General features: G+C 46.5%; 1 protein-coding gene and 1 pseudogene across 2 annotated transcripts in view; one reads left to right on the top strand and one right to left on the bottom strand.

Moving 5' to 3' along the window:
* NFATC4 (nuclear factor of activated T cells 4) overlaps positions 1-23,775 on the top strand; it is a 34,653-nt gene extending 10,878 nt beyond the window's left edge. For both annotated transcript variants that reach the window (XM_061588013.1, XM_061588012.1), the window contains exons 2-10: positions 278-1,265; positions 9,221-9,383; positions 13,624-13,823; positions 14,942-15,114; positions 16,068-16,208; positions 16,637-16,692; positions 19,003-19,129; positions 19,241-19,753; positions 21,848-23,775. In XM_061588013.1, coding sequence (XP_061443997.1) covers positions 394-1,265; positions 9,221-9,383; positions 13,624-13,823; positions 14,942-15,114; positions 16,068-16,208; positions 16,637-16,692; positions 19,003-19,129; positions 19,241-19,753; positions 21,848-21,915 — 2,313 coding nt within the window. In that variant the 5' untranslated portion in view covers positions 278-393 and the 3' untranslated portion in view covers positions 21,916-23,775. The remainder of the gene's footprint in view (positions 1-277; positions 1,266-9,220; positions 9,384-13,623; positions 13,824-14,941; positions 15,115-16,067; positions 16,209-16,636; positions 16,693-19,002; positions 19,130-19,240; positions 19,754-21,847) is intronic.
* LOC133368093 (5S ribosomal RNA) lies at positions 17,391-17,507 on the bottom strand (annotated as a pseudogene).
* Positions 23,776-25,212: the final 1,437 nt, after the last annotated feature.

Here is a 25,212-nt window from a genome sequence, read left to right as displayed (position 1 = left end):
ATGGAAATGGACTGCCTTCAAGTCGATTCCAACTTATGGCGACCCTACAAATAGGGCTTTCATGGTAAGCGATGTTCAGAGGGGGTTTACCATTGCCTCCCTCTGAGGCTGAGAGGCAGTGACTGGCCCAAGCTCACTGACCCAGTGAGCTTCATGGCTGTGTGGGGATTCGAACCCCGGTCTCCCTCTCCCAGGTCGTAGTCCACCAGGTGAGCCTTTGATTGAATCCATCAAGGTGGTTCTCATTTCTTCTCTCTCTCTCTCTCTTTTTTTACAGACCTGGATACGGACACCCTCCCTGCCTATTGTTCTCTTACTCTGGGTGACCCGCCTCCCTACACCTCTCCCCTGGGCATCCCGTGTCCACTGCACCTTGGTGGGGGCCGTGCGGGCATGCACTCTCCCCCTCCCCGTCCAGCTGACTTGGATGGTGACACCTTTGAGAGCCAGCCGGCCCGGCGAGTCCGCCTAGGAGGCTCCCGTGTGCTGGAGTGCCCGAGCATCCAGATCACGACAATTTCGCCAGGCCGTCGGGCCGAGGAAGATGACTGGGACTCCTCGCCGCGTGACTACCTCCTCCTGGAGGCCTTTGGGGGCTACCGCGAGGCAACTCCGTCTTCCGGTTTCTTCACGCCTAGTCCTGCCAGCAGTGGTAGTGTCTCGCCCTGGAGTTTTTTTTCAGATGACGAGGCCCCTGCGGGGGATGATGTGGAGTGTGAGCTGAATGAGGCGGCAGCTCGTTTTGCCCTCAGTTCCCCCTTGGGTTCTCCTCGGGGCTCCCCCAAGCCGTGGTCATCTGCTGATGAGTCTTGGCCGGCCTACGGTGCCAGCTATTCCCCAAGCCGGGGAACGGAGGATGGGTGGATGCTTCTGGGCCCACGGCCAGCTTCTCCCTGTGGCAAACGGCGCTACTCCAGCTCTGAAACACACTCCTCTGCGTCCCCGTGTCTTTCCCGGAGGGGCAGCCTGGGTGAAGAGGCCCCGGGGGAGTCCGTGGAGGCAGGGGGCGACACAGCCCCCTTCAGCTGTACTGGAGCCCGGCCAGCTGAAAGCATTCCCCAGAAAGCCCGGAAGACCTCGACAGAGCAGACAGTGGCACTGACCAGGAAGGAGGAAGGGAGCTGCAATGGGGAGGATGGGGGCAGCAGCACCACGGGGGGCTTTGGACTTGGAATGGCACGTAAAGAAGGAATGGATTACCTGGCAGTGCCTTCCCCGTTGGCCTGGTCCAAAGCTCGTATTGGAGGTCACAGCCCTGTATTCCGGTAAGCTGAGACCCGTCTCTCCTTAGAGAGGGGATAAATATTCCCCCAGCCCTGTAATTTAACAGTCTAAGAATGTGGATGGGAACGATGTTCTGTGAAAGGCCTTTTGAGAGTGGTCAGCCAGTTAGCTTGGAGAGATTCTGAAGAAAGGCATGATGGGAATATCTGTCTTCTGATGCTTATCTCCAGAACCTGGTAGTTGGAGGCTGATGGCCTCGCAACGTGGAGTTACAAGTTGGATAGATTTTTCTTCCCTGTGCCTCCGTCAGTTCAAGTAAAATGTATTAGGGCAGCTTCTGTTCAATAGCCTTTCAATAAGGAAGACGGTTTTTGTAGAGGTAGTATTTATGCATAGATCTACCCTTCATAGTCTGTGTGTCTTGATTTTAGTAAGATTGTTCAATATAGGAACTAACTTTAAAATATCTTACATAAACTTAGGTAATCTGAAAACGACCTATCTGTTGAGGGTTCATTCTGATTCGTTTACGGGGAGATTAAGACTTCCTGTGAAGGAATTATTATTGCATACTCTCCCATGTATTTTCCTGTCACTTTCCTTACTACAAAAAGTCTGGGTTTTTTTGAGGGGAGGGGGAAGCTAGTTTGTTTCACAAGGGTGCCAAACCCACTTTAATTGTGCTACCTGAATTTGCCAGTGTGTGATTGAAGACTACCCTAATATTGCGACAGTCTGGAAGCGCCCGTGGTTGATTTAAGAAAGCGGCTTGGTAAGAACCTTCTCTGAAAGCCCTTAGGGATTTTTAAAGCTGTTTTGTAAAAGGTGAGAATAGAGGGCAAGTAATACCTGGAGGTGTTGAGCCCAGCTATCAAGGGATTTTCTGCTCGAATTCTTCCTTGCCTTTCTGCTTGGAGCCTTTTAACTTGGAATTTGTAGGACTGAACTTACTAAAGCTGGCAGGGGCTCACCTGGAAATACTACCTGTTCCAGGGTCTCGGAAGACTATGTTATGACCCTCTGCCCTGCTTCATCATTCACTTCGCCCATCTTTTTCTCCTGTCTGCTGTAACTCAAACTGACCCAGCAGCTAGAGCCAGGTAGGAGGGAAAGCTGGGCAAAGAGATTTCTGGGCATGCCAAGAGGGCACCACTGCTACATTCTCTGTTGCTCTCCTGCCTTCCAGGTTCTTGAAGGGATGCATTTTCTGGTTACGCGTCTGACAGCCCTTGATTATTATTACTTTATTTTGCATATTGCGAATTATTTATGTCCCGCCTTTCAGGATGCTAGGCGGCTTGCAAGGAACATGAATATACATTAATAAAATCATATTCATATTAAAATATAATAAGCCGTCAGGACCCTTCCCACAGGGGAGCTGATGGCAGATGGCCCTGGGAGGGGAGAGGGGAGTCCAATTGGAGCATACCCTGATTGCTTGCTGCCCTCGCTCCTGAAAATCCCCACGTCTGCTTTTTTTGACCCTTCCTATGATCCGTGGTGGCACAGATATATTTTGAAGTTGTCCAGGGATTAGGCCGTGGGTGAAGAACCTCTGGCTTAAGGGCCAAGGGCCTTTCTGTCTGGCCCTCGGGACTCTCCCAATCCCCCAATCCCCAGGCCATATCTCTTATTAGCCCTGCTTTTCTCATCCTCCTTGAGTGTTTTTGCTTGGCTGAAATGTGTCCTTGAAATCTGATCATGCCCCTTATTTGACTGGGTGGAGGATTGTGAGAGGGTTAGGTGAGTGCGGGTAGAAACTTGCCTCCTGTTCAAAGCTAAAATTCATATTTAATGCTCCACCCACTTTTCCCTTTGGCCCAGCCCACTGCTTGCACGTGGCCCTTGGAACATTGCCCAGAAGGGAATGCGGCCCTTGAGCTGAAAAGGGCTCCCCCCCACCCCTGGTTTAATGAAGACGTTACAAAAATACAGGGAGTGTTGTCCTGTTGTCAGTGGAAAGCTGCTCCAGTTTCTTGTACATCTTCATGCCTGATGCTGTGGCACCTTACCCGTAATATAAATTGATATGTGAGATGGCGGCTCCTTATGGAGGCGCATATATTCCCAGTTTGCACAATTAATTCTGCCTCTCCATAAGGTTTGAGCAAAGAGACAATGTTGAAGTATGGCACACTTCAGAGGGCCATATAGCACAGTGGTAGAATACCTGAAAGCAAACAGAAGGTTCCGGTTTCAGTCCCCAGTGAAAAAGGATCCGGTAGCAGCAGGCAATGTGAAAGGGTTTTGCCCAAGATGCTGCAGAGCCACTGCCAGTCGCAGTGGGCAATGCTGGGCTAGACATATGGTGGATAATCTGACCACGTGTAACACTGGCTTCCTATGTTATATAGCTCCTAGGCTGCCTCTGGACTTGTCAGTATTCTGCGGGAGACATTCCATACTGGAAATAAGAACATAAGAACATAAGAAGAGCCTGCTGGATCAGGCCAGTGGCCCATCTAGTCCAGCATCCTGTTCTCACAGTGGCCAACCAGGTGCCTGGGGGAAGCCCGCAAGCAGGACCCGAGTGCAAGAACACTCTCCCCTCCTGAGGCTTCCGGCAACTGGTTTTCAGGTTTTCAGATCTAGATTACCACAGTTCAAGTGGATTAAAATGATCTGGCACAACCCATTCTCTTAATTTTTTTTTTTTTAAAGGACTTTCTGCAGTTAGGAAGTGATGGGGAAATGCCCTAAAAAGTGTAGGATGGAGGAATGATTAGCGGGAAGACATAGAATAACCGCTGCACAAGCAAACGAGGATGAAACCAGCATGATTGCTCTGGGCCATGTAACCGCCCTCCAAACAAATTTGAATAAATGCTCAGTAAAGAGCAGACGTCTAACCTCCGTGTAGACTTTGTGTGGGCAGATCAGGAACAATAAAAACGTAATCTGGAGGAGCCCCTACTTTATCCCATCTCTCTTCCCATTACTGAGCTACCTGATTTCGTCATCCTCCTGGTGCAAATCCCAGCTATCACCTCCAGCATCTGGTGACCTTCGCCTGGGCATGGCATCGTGAGCAAGGGAGAGAAGGAAGCCCTGGATCCCAGTGGTGCCTGGTGCCCATTGGGGCTGGTAGGGGTGGAAAGCTGGGAGCCCAACAGTAAGTCAGGGCCGGATTAAGCTGAGGAGGGCCCCTAGGCTGATTCTGAGCTGCCCGCCGTCCTGTCCCATCCCAGCCCGCCCGCTTCACCTACCTTTCCGCTTCTTTTGCGGCTGCGCGCACAGGTTTGCCATCAATCAAGATGGCGGCCAAGGTTTCCTTAAGGGGCTGAAGCCTCTGCCGCCATCTTGGTTGATGGAAGCAATGCGTGCGTGTAGCACGCATGTGTGCCATCAACCAAGATGGCGGCAGAGGCTTCAGCCCCTTAGGGAAACCTTGGCCACCATCTTGATTGATGGCAAACTGCAAACAGCAGAGTAAAAGGTAAGTGAAGTGGGGGGATGGCGGGTGGTTTGGAAGCTCTTGTCCCACGATCTGCGGCTCCTGTCCTGCTTCCGCGGATCACAGGCCCCCAAGAGCTCCGGGCCCCTAGGCTTCAGCCTACTAAGCCTAATGGATAATCTGGCCCTGCAGCAGGTGGAGCCAGAGCCAACAACGGGCAAAGACAACAAATTCTAGTCCCCCTCCCCAATCCTTCTCTCTGCCGAGTCTCGTAAGGGCAATACTTAGACTTAGCGGAAGCTGGCAGGTAGTGCCATCCCCTGCACTGGTTGTAAGCAGGGATGCAGGCTGAGGTTGGTGGGGAGTGCCCCATTCTCCCTGAGGGACCAGCCTCCACTGCTGAATCCCCAGTTCTCCCACTAAGCCAGCCGGCCTCAATTTGCCAGCACCATTGTCAGCTCTGTGGTCTGGCTGCCAGAGTTCCTGTTGTATAAAAACAACTTGTCAGACCAGCCCAGGCAGAAGGGCTGGTGTCTCCAGTTACACATCCCAGACCCCGGCTCTGCATGCGGTGCTGGGGGCGGGCGGGTTGGGGGTGGGAGCTGTCATAAACATGCAGTGGCATGTTCCCTGTTAAGGTAAGCAGCTGGATTGGAAGAATTTCTCCTGTACGGTGGATCAGCGTCATGAGCTTTTGAGTTTGGGGCAGGATCTCCGTCTGTCTCTCCCCCCCACCCCTCCCCCAACCCCATTTGCACATAGCACATAGCCTGCAGTATCCTGCCTGTCCAACCCCCATTTCTTCAAATTAAAACTTAGTGTCTTTTTAAGCCAAGCTTGTTAATACAATGAGTTATCTTGTCGTCACAGTGCTATCAGAACTAAATTTAAGATAGACCTTGCATATTTTGCATCGTGCATAGGGATTTCCATAAGGGTGATACTGGCAGTTAAGATAAACTTTGCAAAAGCTGGGCTGCTGAATCAAGGGAACTAGGCTTTGTAAGAGCTGAGCTGCTGAATCAAAGAAACTTTTAACATTCTTTTTGGAACTCTGCTTCTGCGAAATGTGTGCGTGACTGTGGCAGGGAGGGGGTTGTAGGAATTGAGTTCTTGATCAAACTCCTTTTGAGAATGTAGGTCCTCTGCACATGGATTGAAGGAAGTCTACAAAAATAACCCATCCAGTGCCATAGTGCCTGTTTATATAAAATATATGGTATGATCCCTTTTGGAATTCTGTGTACAGTTCTCTAGGCTCTGAAAGCAGGCATTACAAAGCTAGAAAAGGTTGCAAAGAAGGGCAATCAAAGTGATGAAGGACATTGGAGCACCTGATATTTGGAAAAAGTCTAGAGCAAGAGTGGGCAGAGATAAGAGACTTGCAGAATCTACTGTTTTGTACTTTAACTGTGAGTCCACCAACCAGAGCCAGGTGAAACAGTGTGGCGCATCCAGGTGGGCATATGAGAAGAACAGGAAATCTCTGAGCATTTGCTTGATCCAGGAACTTAAGATCCATTATCAAAACAAAGCTCACAACTCCTTTTACAGTAGGATAGTAGCCAATTCAGAAGTGCAGGGTCCCTTCATTAACAGTCACAACCACACCCCTTTCTAAAATTATACAACCTTCTAAGATTATAGTATAGTCTGGCCAGGCTTGAATACTGCTTTAGAAGACACTACACGGTGGCTAACACACTTCCCTTTCATGCTGATTGACTTATAGGCAGAGCTTGGAAAAGTTACTTTTTTAAACTACAACTCCCATCAGCCCCAGCCAGCATGGCCACTGGATTGGGCTGATGGGAGTTGTAGTTCAAAAAAAGTAACTTTTCCAAGCTCTGCTTATAGGACACTGGAGACATAGGGACCCTGTTGGGACCCAGCTCCCCAAAATTAAGGGGTCTAAGACCTCCAAGACTCTGGATGACTACACCACTGTCCTTTGACACACACATCCACTCCTGAAGTGGTATTCAACTAAGAGTAGGTCCACTGAAATTAGTAGATGGTATTCAGTTAGTCCTACTCAGAGTAGGCTCACTGAAGATAATGGAGATGACTAATTTAGGATAATTAACTTCAATGAGTCTACTCTGAGTAGGGCTAGCATTGAACACAATCCCTGGTTACCCTACCACCACCCTTTTTCACAGTAGATTGTATTGAGCTAACTTTTACTCAGAGTAGACCCATTGAAATGAACTAAGTTACAGCCATTCATTTAATGGGTCTACTTTGAATAAAACCCAATCTAATTCGCATGTGTGTGTGAGCTTTTATTGATGCTATTATTAGCCAGTTGTGGGTCGGGAACTCTTAGTGATCTACTTCAAATCACCCAGAGATCTGCTGGTAGCTCCTGGTCTGCCTTCTGCCCATCCCTGCTCTTAAGCATTTAAAGCTTTTCAGTTGTTTTTTAAAGATCGCTACAAGGGCAGATTCATCAGATTATACATGGTATAGCTCGGAGGCAGCCATCATGGTGCCCTGCAGACTACAACTCTCATTGGCCATGCTGGCTGGGGATTGATGGGAGTTGTAGTTCAGCAACATCTGGAGGACCAAAAGTTCCTCACACCTGCAGTACATTCAGGACAGGCCAAAGTACCACATTGGTTACCCCACAGTAGCAAAAGGCAACAGAGAACTTTCTTTCCTGACTTCTCACATATCCTTAGAACCCTGGATGGTTCAATAACATTGGCTGTTGATCAGGTGTGGGGAATCGTTGGTCCTCCAGGTGTTGCTGAACTACAACTCCCATCAGTCCCAGCAAACATGGCCAATGGCCAGGGATGATGGGAGTTGTAGTTCAGCAACATCTGGAGGACCAAAAGTTCCTCACACCTGCAGTACATTCAGGACAGGCCAAAGTATTTCTCAGTACAACACACAATTTATTTATAATTTATGTCGACTTTTTAAATTGAAAAATGGGCAATACTGTTTTTTTAGCACCCTTTACAGATCAAAAGTCACTTTGTTACTTTAGGAATATGAAATGTATTTTGTATAACTTGGTTTGCCCATAAAATTACCATGATTGGTGAAAAGCACAGATCATTCAGACAATAGTTACAAACTGAAATTCCTTTTTTGTTTTATTTTATTTTAATTTTTGTTTTGAGTTGAGCTACAAGCTGCTAAACTGTAAAGAACCTAGTATCTATCTGGCAGGGGCTGTTGTCAAAAAATTAACTAGTCCTGTGTGAAAAAGTACTTTCTTTTGGCTTTCCCGAATTCAGCTTCATTGGATGTCCTTGAGTTATGTTATGAGAGAGAGAGAAAATAAATATCTCTGTCCACCTTCTCCACACAGTGCATAATTTTATGCATCTTGATCATATCTCTTCTTGCTTACCCTTTCTCTAAACAGAAAGCCCCAAATATTGAAACCTTTCTTCACAGGGGAGTTGTCCCATCCCCTCAATCATTTGGGTTGCCTTTTTCTGGACCTTTTACAGCTCTACAAAAGCACATTAGACCAATTCATTGAGAATTGACCTAGCTGTGGCTATTAGCTATGAATGGCTCAATAGATCCTCCATGTTTAGAAGCGGCCTATCTCTAGATAAAAGGTACTTTGGACAAACTGCAAAGTGAACGGCTCTAGCTCAATGGTAAGAGCATTTGCCTTGTATGCAGGAGGTCCTGGGGGCATCTCCAAGTAAGCTCGAGAGAGGCCCCTTCCTGAAACCTTGGAGAGCCACTGCCAGTCAGTGTAGACAATACTAAGCTAGATGGACCAGTGGTCTGAATTGGTATAAGGCAGCTTCCTATGTTTCTGTGCCTTTATGCTCTTGAGGGCATCAGAATGGCCACCATGTGAAATAGGATGGTTCAGTTACATGGATCTTTAGTCTGATCCACGGGGATTAAAATATGGAGCAAAAGAAGTTTGAAACAGATATTTAGGAGTGTGTGGGCTGAATGCCAATAGAAAATAAATTGGGCTTCTGCTTAGCTACTCACCTATGGTGAGCTCAAAATTGCTTCCAGGTGAGCGAGCAAGGAAAGGGTGTTTTAAATACAGAACTAAGAATCTATTATAGGCCTTTTAGCAAGGCTTGCAATATATATTCTTAGCTCAGAAACTTGGGAAAGGAGGCTGGAGGTTTTTGAATGTAGGGTCTGTAACCATAGGTGGGGAGAAAGTTAACCAAATGCAGTAGAGGTCAAATCTGGTGTGCCGTTCTATAGTTGTTTTGAAGCAGGAAACTGGCAGGGCTATCTTATCATGCAGCCAGGATGGGAAAAGCTGTGGCTGCCAGTCTTTGGGGCAAAACCATAGCTCAGGAGTCTATCATGCATATTGCATGTAGACGGTTTGAAGTTCCATCCCAGGCATCTCCAGTTCATAGGTTCAAGTGGCAAGTGGTATAAAAGATTCCTGCCGGTCAGAATAGTCAGTACTGAGCTAGAAGGTCTGTTATTTAACAGCTTCTCGTGTTTCCGTTCCCTCTTTGGTTCAGCTTCTAAAGGTAGACAATCCCCCCCCCCCAGTTGCATTCGTGCTCAGGTGGGAGTGGGAGGAGGTCTGACAAGGTCAGTGTCCAGGTTCATCAACTTCATCATTCTCCTCTTCACCAGGTCTTCTGCTCTCCCACCTCTGGACTGGCCTCTCCCCAGTCAATACGAACAGTATGAACTGAAGATCGAGGTGCAGCCTCGAACTCACCACCGAGCCCATTATGAGACAGAAGGCAGCAGGGGTGCAGTGAAGGCTGCTCCAGGAGGACATCCCGTGGTGAAGGTATCCTAGGGGAGAGACGGGTGTGGAGCTGACAAGAACTGGTGTAATAATAGAATTGGCGAGGAAGAGGAGGAGGGACAGAGGGTGAACTGCAGAGTTCCCACTTCACACCTCTCCCTAGCCACAAATTCACAAAATGGCTTTGGACCTGCAGATGTGACGCCTTTGGGACAGCTTCCATCATCTCTGATGGGGTGTGTGTGTGTGATGGGAGCTTGAGTCCAGCAGCGTCTGGAGGGCCAAAAGGTTTTGCCATCCCTGCCTTCGGCAACCCATCTTTCACACTTCCCCCCCCCCACACACACACACCTTTCCGTTAACAAATATTAAGGCCTAATTCAGGAAAGTCCTGAAACGGTAAGAATGGACTGCATCTTTTCTGACCGTGGATGGGAATCGCATTTTAAAATATATTTTAAAAATGCTCTGTGTTCAGAAAAATACAGCAGCAAGGGGGTGAATTGGAATAGAAACTTCCCCCCTGATGTGATAGGGGTTTTTTTCACCTTGGAGGAAATTTGGAACATGGGGGAGTAATCTGAAAACTTGCCCTTCCCCAAGTTGCATCCATAAGTGGTACAGCCCACTCTACCATCTCATTCTTCCATACATGTAGACCAGGCCCAATAATAACCAACCTCTGCAGGGCTGCTGGGGGTATTACTGAGAGCGCGTGTGAAGTGGTTTGACTGCTGGTCAGGGACGGCCACTTGTTTAATTACCTGATGTCCTTATGAAGTCAGGTGACAACTTGAGGAGCTTCTTTGAAGGCACGGGTGCTGATTAGCTGATCAACAGTTACATGAAACCATTTTGAACTCTGTTTGCAGGCGTGGTTTGAATTCAAACCGCCTCTGCAAGCAGACAAAGTGGGGGCTGCAGCAAACACCTTTGAAAGAACTCTGCCAATGAAAGTGTGCCTTCAAAGGGCATTGCTGACAACACTGATTAGCTGATTGGCTCTGAGCCTGTCTCCTTGGCTGCACTAGGGAGTTCCCAATTGTTCCTCTGGAGTGGCATCTTTACTTGCCCAACACCTGATATCATATATAATGTCAAGTGCAGAGCTTGGAAAAGTTACTTTTTTGAACTACAACTCCCATCAGCCCCAGCCAGTGCTGGCTGGGGCTGATGGGAGTTGTAGTTCAAAAAAGTAACTTTTCCAAGCTCTGGTCAGGTGTAGGAGACGTAAGCATGGTTTAGGGAAAATATCCTCATGGGCCAAATTGGGACCCATACCAGGCCTAGGCCCGTGGACCAGAGGTTCTCCATCCCTGTGCTTAACTTAAGTCTCGTCCTTATATTATTTTTTTTAGTGTACATCTAAAAATGTACTGTGTGTATGCAAATGAGACAAAAGCCTGTTTGGAAGAAGTGTTTAGATACACATAGAGATCTGTATATCTATATAACACATGTACATGCACACATGTTATATATTGACAAATGTATGCTATATATAGACATAGACTAAGGGCTACATCCCTGATCTTTGCTTGCCAACCCTGTCTACCCCCCCCTTTGCATCTTGCCACCCCTTCTTTTTGCACTGCCTCTGTCTCCCTCCTCCACTGGCAAAGCAGCTCTCAGGAATGCTGTAGTTTGCTGTAGTTATATCATGCTGTAGTTTGCCGCACCACCTGTTGTTAACCAAGTGAACTGCTGCATGATGACAGCCTTACCATTTTATTATCTACTAAGATACATATATGATATAGTGTTTGTGTGTATAGTCATACATGTGCTCAACTTGGTTGGCTGCATTTTCCTGTCAAGGACACCTGTGGATGCCAACCCAGGTTTGCTATTATGTTAAATGTGGAAAGGCCCCAAGTGTTAGAATGAGGATGGGACCTAACACCAGTCTGAAACGTGTTAGACAGGGTCACATTTACAACATACATTTAAACCACTTTAACACTCATGGCTTCCCCCCAAAATTGAGGGAATTGTAGTTAAACCCTCACAGAGCTACAATTCCCTGCATCCTTTCAAAATACAGATATCAGGATTCTTTGGGGGAAGCCACGTACTTCAAATGTATGGTGCAAATGTGACCTAGTGTACCTCCCGTGGCCAGAAGGGATAATGCCTTGTTCTGTGTGTTGTGGTTTAGTCTTGAATGTAGGCCAAGAGTACCCCTGGGCATGTGTAGAGTATATTTCTTGCTGTCACCACATAATGGCAGGCTCCTCATATATATTTGGGACTGGAGGAAGGAAGCCTTTCCTGCTGATGGCTGGGGGTTGGGACAATCTTTAGACTTTAGCTAGAAGCAGGAAAAGAGGGTCAGCATTGCTTCCGATATGATTTATTCTATAAGGGCTCCTACTTATTTTTGTTTCCGTTATTATTATTTGCCTTCTCTTCTACCCCCCCACCTCAAGAGCACTTTTTCTCAATCTAGTTACTTTATATAGATATTTGGCATTTTCAGCCAAATTAATCCAGAAGGGAAACTTTTTTTCCGTTTTCTTTTCTTTGATGGCTAATTTGGAAGCATCCGTCCAGAAATCTGAAAGACGAAAACTATTCCCACTTCAAAGGCTTCATTTAACTGCGTGAAAAAAAAAGACAAATGTCATGGATTTTGTTTCTAACATATTGTGAAATAGCTGCCCGCTAAATTTAGATGGGTGCCTTTTAAATAAGTGGGAAGGTTTAACCTTTTAAAAATGTTTCTTTATGACTGAGTGGGTGATATTTGGCCAGCTCCTTTTTATATTGAGGGGAAGGAGTGTGGGGTGAGGAAGTTTTCTCTCTTCTCTTCCCCCCACCTCCCACAATTCCTCCCATTGCAATTTTTGTGTGTGTATGCATGCTTCGTTTTCTATTCTCCATTGCGTTCCCCAGTAACCAGGATCTTGGGGCTGCCCTTTCCCACGCTCTGCTTCTAGAATCGCAGTGCTGGTCTCCTCCTGCACCCATCTCCTTTGCGTCACTCTTTGTAAACGACAGAGATAGCAAGTCGGGGTGTGGAGGGTATGTGTGTGTGTATACACATGGGACAAATACCCTCTCTCTCGCACACACCACCACACACTGTCTGGGAAGTCCCATTTCTCTTCTGCAGACATTCAGAGCTGGAATGTCTTCCTCGCACGGAGGCAAATCCTCTGTTTTATAAAAGCGTATTCCCCCTCCACCTTTCTTCTGCAATCCCTTTCCTTCCCATTTTAACCACCTCTTTCCAAAGGTTGGCATAGATCTATGAAGGTCCCAAGATTGCTTCCATTATTTCTCAACACCCCCCCATCCCTCTGGCCACAGATCCTTCCTGGAATGTTCCATCTTCCATGACATGATTAGGGAGGGAGGACGTAAAAGAGAGTGTTTCCCTTTAAGGCTCAAATCGACTGCAGCTGGAAGTCTTGGCTTCTGATTAAAAACATATGGGCAGCCCTGAGGCAAGACCACCGAACTGCTGATGTCTCTAGCTGCAGTGGCCGGTGCCAAAGAGGGTGATTCGTAAGGGGATAGTGGTGGAGACAGGGAGTGATCAGTATGTAAGAGGTGCAGCTCTTTTCACCAAAAGGAGATCCAGCTTCCGTGTCTGTGATTGCACAGTTTAATTTAAGCTGTGGATTAGCCCCAGAATCTATTTTTAAATTATAAAAGAGTTTGTTCTCTGGAGAATCCAAACTAAGTATATTGCACATAAGTTGCAGTGATTTATTTAAAAAAAATCATAGCCTAAGCTTCCGTTTCAACTGTTAAGTGTTTATGAACATTCTGTGACATCATAGCCACAGGGCTTTGGACAGCCATCTTTCCTAGCCCTGCTGGCTCAGAATACTTTGAAGTGGTGATGGTCAGGAATTGAAACTGGAACATTTTGAACATGCAGATCCATGACCATCCATTGTGGGTTCTTCATGTAAAAAAATGAATCGGGCCACCCTTTTGCCATATGTAGAGCATCTGCCATGATGTGGTGTCACAGAATGTTCAAAAATGCTTTTTTTTAACAATAGAAAGGGAAGGTTCAGCCATGGAATGTCCAAGTTTAAAATGCATTGGCTGGGAATGGCTGTGAGATCTCAGTGGGAATAGTCAAAGACATATTTGCCACAAGAAAATGGGAGGGGTTTTGGGGGGGACAGTAATGATCAAAATGGTTCTGCCACATCCACAAATGAACATTAAAAATTGATCTGTGGCCAAGGCAATGAGACACTGATGTTTAAAAAAAGCATAAGGGATTAAAAGTTTACAATCCTGTTTTCTCTCCCCACTCAAGCTTTTAGGCTATGATGAGAAACCCCTCACTTTACAAATGTTCATCGGCACAGCAGATGAGAGGAACCTGCGCCCCCATGCCTTCTACCAGGTGCACCGAATCACTGGCAAGATGGTGGCTACCACCAGCTATGAATCCATCATCAATGGCACCAAAGTCCTTGAGATGTCCCTGCTGCCTGAGAATAACATGGCTGCCAAGTGAGAATCATGTTGGGGGGAATCCCAAGGGAAAAGTGATGCCCCCTACCCATTGGGAGCCTGGCAAATATGTCCGAATATAACAGAACTGAGGTCCTTTTCCTCCGTTATGTAGCAGCAACCCTGAATTTGCATGGAGGCCACATCTTTAAAGCAGAGTTGTCCTCTCACAGAGTGACAGTTCTCAGAGTTCCCTGGAAAGAGGGACTGTTAAACCACTCTGGGAATTATCACTCTGTGAGAGGAAGAGGTGTGTGTCTCCTAATATCTTTCAGTGCCCTTAACAAGCTACAGTTCCCAGGATTCTTTGGGGAAGCCATGACTGTTTAAAGTGGTGCTTTAAATGATTAGTACAGATGGGGCCACAGTACATACAGCCAACCCTGTATTGTACTGGGATACTTGATGACTGTGCTTGTGAAATGGTGGTCATCACTGGCTATGAGTCCATCATCAATGGCACCAAAGTCCTCAAGATGTCCCTACTGCCTGAAAATAACATGGCTGCCAAGTGAGAATCACTTATGGGGGAATCCCAAGGGTAGGGTGGCAAATATGTCGCAATAAAAACGAACTAAGAAGCTTTCCTTCCATTATGTAGCATCTGCCGCGTGCATTTAAAGCACTGTTATAGCACTTTAACGGTTATGACTTTCCTCAAACAATCCCGGGATATGTACTTTGTGAAGGTCCCTGAGAGTTGTTAGGAGGCTCCTGAGAAGAGGGGCTGACCGTTAAACCACTCTGGGAGTTGTAGCTCTGTGAGGGGAAGGGTGTGTGTCTCCCAACAACTCTCAGCACCCTTAACAAATTACAGTTCCCAGGATTCTTTGGGGGAAACCATGACTGGTATGATACTGCTTTAAATGTATAGTGCAGATTGTGGCCTGAGTACATACACTTAAGAGGCAGTAGCATCCAAGCCTGTATTGTAGAGGCTTACATGGTGAGTGTTCTTGTAAAATGTGCATGTCCTTGAAAACACAGGGAGGTGGGTTTGTGCAATTTCAAAATAATAATTATAATAAAAATAATAAAAGCTCTGAGATAATATGTTGCCCTTCCCTGGGTCAATTCCATCTTTTTCTATTTTTTTTCCTTTTTTTCTCCTGCATCAGTATTGACTGCGCAGGGATCCTGAAGCTACGGAATTCAGACATTGAGCTGCGCAAGGGCGAGACGGACATTGGGCGCAAGAACACACGGGTGCGCCTGGTCTTCCGGGTCCATGTTCCACAAGGGAACGGCAAAGTGGTCTCTATCCAGACGGCCTCTGTGCCCATCGAGTGCTGTGAGTGATATGGTGGGAGGATGTTAGCTGTATGGGAGCCTGAATTCTAAGGCTACATCCACACATATACATTTAAAGCGCTCTTGTACCACTTTAACAGTCATGGTTCCCCTGCCTCCCAAAGGATTCCTGGGAACTGTAGTTTGTTAAGGGTGCTGGGGAACTGTAGCTCTGTGAAGGGTGTCCTGACAACTCTCAGCACCCTTAACAGACTACAGCTCCCAGGATTCCTTTGGGGGAAGCCATGACTGTTAAAGCAGTCTAAGAGAGCTTTAAATGTATGGTGTGGATGTGGCCAAAGGTGGCTGCTGTGGCCTCGCCTGCAGAGCCTGTGTGTGAAACCAGGGTTGAGGTTGTGGACTCCATGGTGGCTGAGATCAAGATGATGATGCTGGCCTTTCCTTTTTCTGGCGACGTAGGGCTTGGAGGAGAGTTGGGCTTGCAGTGTTGTACTTTTGCAGTGGACTCTAGAAACCAATGCAGCCAGTGATCTGTCTGTGCTGTGGATTTGTCAGCCCTTCTCACTTGCTAGCAAGTTGCCCTGCCTGTTTTTTTGGCAGCCGTGCTTTAAATTATTGGTGGGTAGCTCCAGCCTGTGAGCCCAATAAGTCCTGCTAGCCTCTGATATTGACCTATTGACCTGTCACTCACCTGAGGTTACATGACATCAGATGCAGAGATCTGTTATCTCCGATCTAAGCATGAAATGCGAAGACCAGAGATAGGAGAACTCTTCTGTCCGATCTTAGCATCGCAGTGCTAAGAGATTAACCTGTGGCTGTTCCTAGCAGTTCCCATGTATAGGGGGTGAATTGGGTTCTTAGTTCCTCTTAATATGACACAACTGCAGTTCCTCTTAATTGTACACCCCCCATCTCCCTGCCCCAAAGTGTGGCTGTACCCATGTAGGCGGATCTCTTGTTTCTGATGTACCTGTCCTGTCCCGCTTGCAGCCCAGCGCTCAGCTCAAGAGCTCCCCCAAGTGGAAAACTACAGCCTCAGTGCATGCTCTGTGCATGGGGGAGAAGAGATGGTGATCGCTGGTGCTAACTTCCTACCTGAATCAAAAGTTGTCTTCATTGAACGAGGCCCCGGTAAGCAGTGCATAATTAACTTGTGGTGATGAGACACCAGATTGCCTTTGATTGCTTTGTACAGCCTTTCCCAACTAGTGGGCCACCAGGTGTTGTTGGACCACAATTCCCATCTTTCCTGACCATTGGCAATGCTGGCTGAGGCTGATGGGAGTTGTGGTCCAACAACATCTGGTGGCCCACTAGTTGGGAAAGGCTGGTTTTGTAGCATGGGTCTGACAACTAAGAATGGAGCCCCCATTTTCAGGGACAGTATTTATGATATCCTGGGGACAAATAGCAGGCTATGGCAATCTCCAGCATGCCCAGGTTTTGTGCTTTCCAGAGGCATATGGCAAGCCTCACCACCTTCCTGCCCCCCCCATATCCAAGTACACCTGCCTTCCTTCTAGCCCCACCCATTCATCTGCATTGCTCTTTGGTTTCAGATGGAAAACTCCAATGGGAAGAAGAGGCAAATATTAATCAGTTGAAAAGCACAGAGGTGAGAACTCCGGACTGGGAGCTTTCTATGCAAATAAGTTGTGGGGAGTGAAGCTGTGGCCTGGATTTTCCCTGTTGGGAATGGGGCTAGGTGTATGGAAAGCATGTAATAGGAAACAGGGAGTCTTTTACTGAATGTGGATGACAGCAGGGAAATTATGAACTGGACCATTGCACTGATCACATGTACACACTTGAATGAGTCTTTCTCATTGGAGACCAATTGATTAAAACACCCTCTATGCTGGTAACTATTTGTTATTGCCAGAAGTAGATACGTTGCAAAAACAAAATAAAAAAGCACAAATAAAGATTTCTGGAAATTCAACGGAATAAAGTAAGTCCTGATGTGTATTTATGTAGCCTTTCTGCTGATATGCCCAACATCAGGGATGGGGAACTTTTGGCCCTCCAGATGTTGTTGGATTATTTATAACTCCATCATTCTTGACCATTGTCCATGCTGACTAGAGTGCAACAGCATCTGAAGGGCCAGAAGTTGCCCACTCCTGCCCACAGTGATTCGTATATTCTTTTTTTAAAAAATAACTTTTATTAAGTTTGTAAAATGTTGTTGTTATATGCCTTCAAGTCAATTACGACTTATGGCGACCCTATGAATCTTTTTTTTAAAGAATATACTCATAGGGTTTTCATGGTAAGAGGTATTCAGAGGTGGTATACTATTGCCGTCCTCTAAGCCTACGCACCAATATTCCCGGGCAGTCTCCCATCCAAGTACTAACCGGGCCTGACCCTGCTTAGCTTCCGAGATCAGACAAGATTGGGCATGTTCAGGGTAGTATGGATGTAGGCAGTTTGTAAAACACAAGGTTACAAATCATAAATAACAAACACATGAGAGAAATCTGCACAATTTGCAGCAAAGGTAAGTGAAAATAAATGAAATATAAAACAAAAGCCAGCATGTAGTCTGGCTATTCTGTCTCCTCACTGTTCCCTTAGTGTGCACATGGAGTTCCTACAATACCAGTCTCTGCTCTTCTTAGCTATTAAGAGTTCCATAAACATGCATACCTTGCCGGTGTATTTGGGGCCTCTGTGTAAACAAACATTTTTGCATTAGCTTTTCTGATATCACCAGAAAACCAGATGTCGTCATACCAGATTTCCACCATATAATGTACAATTATAAATATTTATTTATTTATTTGACAGCATAATAGATATAAAAGATACAGGGAACAAAATGGGGAAATAATAAAATTTAGCCCAGTACAGTAGGGCCCCGCTTTACGGTGCTTCGCTAATACAGCGGCCTCCATTAGACGCAATTAGACTAGAGCCCCACTCATACGGCACTTGTTCTGCTTTTACAGCGGTTTTCGGCCATCGCGCGCCATTCTATTCAATGAGTTCCGCTTTACAGCGGGGGTCCGGAACGTAATCCGCCGTATGAGTGGGGCCCTACTGTACAGGTCCAGGAGAGGAAGAACCAAATGGCACTTAGGTCACATTGTGGTGATTTGTTTGCAGGAAGTTTAAATGGCGCCGGCTATTTAACGAGCATGCTTTCTGATTTGTTTGCAGGGAGGTTAGGTAACGCTGTGTCAAAGCAAGTGTTGTCCCTGCACTTTCGGGTGCATCTTCCTTTCCATTTTTTTTTTTTTTAATTGCAAGAAGTCTGAACTTTGGCGAAATGGGTTTGTGGCACAAAACCTCCCAATCAAGTATAATTGTGTAAGCCGAATTTGCCACTATGTGACTAAATCCCACCCGAAAATAGCGGATGTCTGGAATCTCCTTTAGTCCCAACCATGCTGACAGAGTGGACCTTGCGGTCTCTCCTCAGATGCGGCTAAGCGGAATGGTTGCTGTCAGAGGGCTGTTTTCAGCTAAGTCCTACTCAGAGTAGATCCATTAAAACTAATAGACCTAAGTTAGTCATGTCTACTAACTTCAACAGGTCTGCTCTGAGTAGGACCAGTGTTGAACACCACCCAGAGGCCAGTCTGGGAAGGGGGGAGCCAAATGGCAGTTGTTCTCTGCTGAGCCAATGGAGTGGGCCTCGCTGTGTCGCTTCTACCTCACATGCAACCAGACAGGAGCCTGTTCTGAGTTCTTACACAGAATGGAATTGAGGGTGAGTCTATTTTCTCATGGTATAATAGAAAATCCAGGACTGGATCTTGCCATGAGAAGGAGCAGGAGGAAACCCAGAAGGATTTTACTAGCAACTTTGGCCACGCTGGCTCATGGACAGTGGCCGGTTATAGATGGATGGACCTCAGTTTGGAAATTGTAACGAAGCAGGCCTTACGCTGCCTCGTCTGTCACTTTTCTTCTACAGGCCTCACTGACCCTCACAGTCCCTGAATACAGCAACAAGCGGGTGTCGCGGCCTGTTCAGACATATTTTTACGTCTCCAATGGGCGCAGGAAAAGGAGCCCTGCTCAGGCCTTCAAATACTTGCCTGGTATGTAGAAGTGCAAACTGGAGATGGAGGAGGGTATTGGGGGTGGCGCTGGCTGCTAAAGTTATATTGATGATTTCCCTTCCCTCCTCCTGCCATCTCCCTTTCCTCCAGTGATCTTCAAGGAAGAACCGCTTCCAGACTCCCCGCACCGTCGTTTCCCTCAAAGTGCTCCTTTCCAGCTACAGTCGACCCAGGGCGCCATGGATTTTTCCCCTTCCAGAGCCCCCTTCCCTTATAGCCCTGAGCGTTCCTCACCTTGCTCCCCTTATGGCCCCGACTGGAACCCTTGCTCATTCTCCTCCCCAGCCCGCTACAACCCCACCTTTTGTTTCCCCCCCAACGAGGCCTATAGGGGGGTTAACCTCTCTGTGCCCCTCCTCTCTCCAGCGGGCCTGCCTAACCTCCATACTCTAGATTGCCGCCCGCCCCACTTCCAGCCCCCCAGCCCCCAACTTGGCCCTCAGCCACCAGGGCGGGTGGAGAATCGCAGCAGGGAGAGGACTCCAGAATGGACAGATCCAGAGCTAGGCTCCCAAGAGCATAGTGCCAAAGAGCTGGAGAAATCAGGGTTTGACGGAGGCTTCCGGGATAACTTGCCTATCCACGGGATTACGCTGGAGGAAGGTAAAGCTGCAAGGGTGAAGTGAGGGAGGAAAAATATTTATTTGACAAAACTCAATTGCAGAAAACCTCTGATAGGTTTAGGACAACATTACAATTACATATTAAAAGTTAAAAGGAAGTAATTAAACATTTTTAAACTATTATTATTATTATTACTACTAGTATTTATTAGTTGCTTTTTTCAACAACAGAACTCAAAGTAACTTACAAAACGGAAGCAAGAACACAATAATTGAAATAGCTTGCAACAAAAGAAATTACAAAACAATTTCAAGCAAAATAATACAGCCATAATAGAAAAAATAACAAATGGCAAATATTACAACACAAAAACTATTTCCACACTATAAGTATAACTTAACATATTATAGGAGGCCGCATTACACGTCTAATCAATATTGCAAGAGTAAAAGAAAATTAAAGGGGTTAAAACGGCAACAAACTAAAAACAGATTAAAACGCATCAACATCTGGCTGCGTCTGGATAGGCTTGCCTAAACAAAAAACGTGTTAAGTAAGTGCTGAAAAGAATACAGCGAAGGAGCCTCCTGATGGAAAGACTCGCATGTCTTGGTTTTGTGCGTTGAGGTGTGTGTATGTGTATTAATTGATGCGTTAATTATTGATTGTATTATTAAATGTTATAATGTCCATTTTATCAACATGAGTTCTTTATTTGGATTGAAATGAATTAGCAATTGACTGTTACTGTAATGCTATGTTGATACACATTTTTGCTGTTGTGAGCCGCTCTGGGTATGTTTATGTGTAAAAGTGACATACAAATTGAATACTTAAATAAAGAGATAAAGAGATGTTGCAAGGGTAATTGCGGCTGAAGTGTTGGCAGAACACAAAGCCTGCAAATCTCACCTCCACAATTCTAGGTCATAACATTCTGCAAGAGCCAGTGTGGTGCAGCGGTTAGACTGGGAACAGGGAGACCAGGGTTCAAATCCCTGCTCAGCCATGAAGCTCACTGGGTGACCTTGGGCCATTCTCTGCCTCTCAGCCTAACCTACCTCACAGAGTTGTTGTGAAGATAGAATCGGGAGAGGGAGAACCATGTTTGTACACCACCTTGAGCTCCTTGAGGAAAGGTGGAATATAAATATAAAAACAAATACATAAATAAATCCCATCTACCCCACCCCACTCCTCCAATCGCAACTGGTCCCTGGGAAACGTAGGCTCAACAGCATGCTGTTATTCCATCATCATCATCGCCTGTCTTTCACCAGCAGATCCCAGGGTGGGTCACAGCAGTCTGAAATTCAGTATTAAAAGCAATTAAAGGAAATTACATTCACAAGAATAGGGTTGCCCATGTTGCAGATGTTGGGTTCAGAGGCTAAGAAATTACAACGGCTTGCCTAAGCCATGGTCTTGCTATGTGACTTAGTAAGATTTTAACTGGGCAGGGATGGTACGAGCAGCTAATTCCATCTGTCTTTCAGTCTCGCCGGGGGGGGGGGGTCAATCATAGGCCAATTCCTTCCTCAGTGTGTGGGTGTTTTTAAAGAATGCAAAAAACCAGTCAGCATTTAAATTTCTGCACTTTCTATTTAAAACACACTTTTCAGTATAAAACGTGATGCACTTCTAAATGCATTTATCTGTAAAAACTCATTTTGTGTGTGTCTTACGTCACATAAGATACGCCATTTTGTATGCACTCTGCACGCCGAAGATGCCTAGTATAATCCAGAGACTTGTGTCATCTGACTGGGAACACAGGAAGCTGTTTTATACTAAGGCCTTCCAGCTCATTATTGTCTTCACTGACTGACAGCGGCTGTCCAGGCTTTCAGAGAGCACTCTGCCAAGAGGTGTCTGGGATTGAACCGGGGCTCTTTTGCGTGCAAGGTGTGCACTTTACCACTGAGGGAAGGCCCTTCCTCTTGGGGGTTGCCTTCCAATCTGAAAGCAAGTTCAGGAGCATTGGATTGGGATAATCTGCTGCAAAATGTGCACCACGTTCCTCCCTGAGCCCTAGAACCAGGGACCTTGAGCTGTGAGCTGCCTTACTTCTACAAGGCTTCTGAGCTTCCTTTCAAACCCTCCTGGTCTGACCCACGTGTTTTTTCTCCACAGTAACTGAGATCATCGGCAGGGACCTGAGCGACTTCCCTGACCCTTCCTGTGAAGGTGGGCAGAGCTGAGATTCCACTGGATCCTGGGGTGGTCAAGTCTTCGAAGAAAGACTTGGAAAGACTTGGAAACCCAGCTCAAGAGGAGGACCTGGAGAGAATCGGCAACGGCAAACATCGCCCTGAGCAACGGTTGTGCCAGTTTTCAGGGATCCTCTGTATGCACGATTTTGACTCTTGACATTTCCTGCCTATCCTCTCCATTCATTCTGTTGCCCCTTTTCTTTCGTTTCCACTGGCGCTTCCATAACGGCAAAGTAAAAGCTCAAGAATTGTCCTGGGTGGGTCGTCCTCTGGTGATGTTCAGCCAGAAGAAGGCTCAAAGGAAGCTCACAAGCAGAACTGCCATCATGGTAACCACCTTGTTTGTCCATAGTATCTGGTGGATTTATGCGGTCTTGGACAAAAAAGCAGTCTTGCACATCTGGCTACCTAATCTTCCCTCTATTTATCTAACCACTTTCTAAAATCCCTCTGTGATGTTGGCCAGCGCAATGTCCTGTGGAAATGAGCTCCATGGGTTAATCTGCCCAGCATGACCCATCTAGATGAGACCTTCCTTCTGCCAGATTGTCCATCCAAGTTTCCTGCCCATTTTCCCCACCACCATTGCTATCATCATGCCGCCTGCTCTGTCTGTCCATCTGTCCAACCATACAACTTTCCCTTTTCTCTCCTGTAGCAGAGAAGGGTTCAGAGTTCCATCCAAGGTTGACAGTTGCTCCTTGTTTGCTTGGGGCATGCGTTGGAAAGCACAGCGGTTCCCAAAACGGTGCTCTAACTTGCCGTGGGTTTCTGCAGAACCTTCTCAGAAGGCTCCTTGGTGAGATGATCAGGATTGGCAAGTGAGATTCTCTGGAAGGCAGAATGCCCATAATTCCTCGTCTTCTCTTGCAGCCTGGAGTTGCAGGAGAGTGCCGTGTGCGTTCTCCAGCACACACTTGGTGCATCAGTCCTGACCAGTGAACCTGTGGCCCCCTACGTACTGCTGGACTCTCAACTCCTATCAGCCCTCACCATTGGCGATCTTGGTCAAGACCAGTGAGAGCTGTGCTCCTAAAAAACATCCACAGGTTTCATATCTCTGCATTACAGGGATGGAGTATACATGCCAGAACATCTCCCAGCATCTCTTGCTTGTTTGCAGGCCTGGGACTTCTTGGTAGGTGATACTATGGAGAGTTTTAATGGGAATGGACAGCCAGTGGGTCTCCAGATGGTGCTGGACTCTGACTCTTATCAGCCCCAGCCAGCATGGCCAATGGCTGAGGATGATGGGAGTTGTAGTCCAGTAACAAGATCCGGAGGGCCACTTGCTAGCTACCCCTGAGTTTAAGACCCCTCTATCCCTACATCTGTCACCATCTGTGGTGCAATGATCCTTCTGAAGAACAGTTGTGATTAATTCCTTCTCCAATAGTTACCATTCTCTCCATTCTGGAATTACTTTGTGTCCTCCTGAAGACACTTCTGGTGTGAGTGGAAGGATTACACACCAGAGGTAATGGAACTCTACCACTGTAATTTCCCACCCTTTGTTAAATATATAGGCTTCCAAGCAAAAAAGGAAAATTATTTCCAGCCAGTAGAAAAAGTCGTAATATTTGTCACTGGTACTAATAGGAGATGCTAGTCCTCATGAACGCTCTCCATTACAAGAATTAATATAAGACGTGCCTTCAGCAGGCTTCTATATGTATTACAGGATCAGGAGGAGGAGGAGACACGTACATGGTTTTAGAGCAATGGCCTGCTTTGGAAGTGCCTTTCCTGTGTACAATTCAAATGTATGTGTGTCCTCCAGAGCTCACTTGATTGGCTGGTGCCTGTGATATCACCAAGAAGCCTCTTTCTCCCCCTCACACACCCAGAGCAGTTTTGCACTTAATTTTTTAAAAATAAAGTGATGAATAAAACCCCCCCCCATCCAGTACATTTAAAATAAAAAGTTGAGCAACCCTTCTGAAGCACCGTGAGAAACAGAAACCTGGTACACACATTTGTCACTTCAGTTGTGAAGCCAGGCTTGCTCCACAAGTCTTCCTGTAAGTTCTCCTTTGATGTTGCATCTGTCTGCACCCTGACAATCTTCAGTGCTGTTGTTTTTTAAATCACGGTTCTAGCCTTTAAGCCCATGAGGATTAATCTTAAACATGTGAGGGCTCTGCCTTGCACAAACTCAGCAGCCACAGCAAGCCCTCCACATTTAGCAGAAACTGGATACGTTTATGCAAAATTAGTCTAAAGTACTGAAAAGCCCCTAATTAGCAACATTTATCCAAGTTTCAGAATTCCAACTTTTCTGAGCCCACAATTTGCATTATCTGAGTGAGCAATCTCCAAAAATTGGACGCACGTGTCAGGCTGGTAAAGAGAGGAAAGCACTAAGAAGGAAATGAACTACACCACAGTAACTAAGGGTGGTTTGAGATTTGGAGGGCGTGGTTACATAGCAAGCTGATTCCTATTGTCTCCTCTCCCCCACCCCCCTCAAATCTTGCTCCTTGAGGTGATAAACAGAGACTCAGATCGGGAATGGTAAGAGTTAACAGTGCCCCCCAATGTTTTCCTTTCGGGGGAGGAGTGGTGGGTGTTTATATTTTTGTTAGGTATTTGGGGGAGTGGTGGGAAAATGTTCTTTTTGTAATTAAATGCATAAAAGACCTAAAGGAAATAACACTTCTTGTGCAATTGCATCTCTGTGTCTTCTCGTTGGGAAGCATCTGAAAGAAAGGGAAGTTCTAGCAAGCTGAAAAAGGGAGGAAATGTCGAACTAAAGTTTAGAGTTGCTCAGTTGTCTCCCCTCCTTCTATTTCTGGTGTTTGTGGGTGAGTGCTGTTGCTTGTGTAGCCAAAAAGGGCACTATCCATAATACACATACAAAAGGGGGGGGTACCAGACCCTGGGGGTCGGGGAACCTCAAACTTTGCAGAAGTACAAAAATCTCTAAAGGGAGGAAAACACACAGAGAGAAGTAGGGGCAGTCTCGTGAGCCTCGAGCATGCTCACTAGCCACAGAATGTTTACTGATTGGTGGCAGGAGGAGGAATAGAGTACCATGGAGAAGGGCATGGCTGAGTGGCTGGAACAATGAGCAGGAAGACCCCACATTGCACCATTTTGATTTGGGATCTGCATGCCCCTAGTATTTAGTATCCATGATTGACTTGAAGGCAGTGCATTTCTTTTTCTTCAAATTTCTAGCAGCTGTCTGTCAGCATCCTTTTTTTCCACTTGCACCTATTCTCTGAGTGCTATGGTCCGGGCTACTGTAACATCACGGAATGTTCAGAAACATTCTAACTGCCA

The sequence above is a fragment of the Rhineura floridana genome, chromosome 11 (assembly GCF_030035675.1).
Source record: "Rhineura floridana isolate rRhiFlo1 chromosome 11, rRhiFlo1.hap2, whole genome shotgun sequence".
Classification (NCBI taxonomy): domain Eukaryota; kingdom Metazoa; phylum Chordata; class Lepidosauria; order Squamata; family Rhineuridae; genus Rhineura; species Rhineura floridana.
The sequence above is the reverse complement of the archived record's forward strand: the minus strand, read 5'-3'. Positions and strand labels throughout refer to the sequence as shown.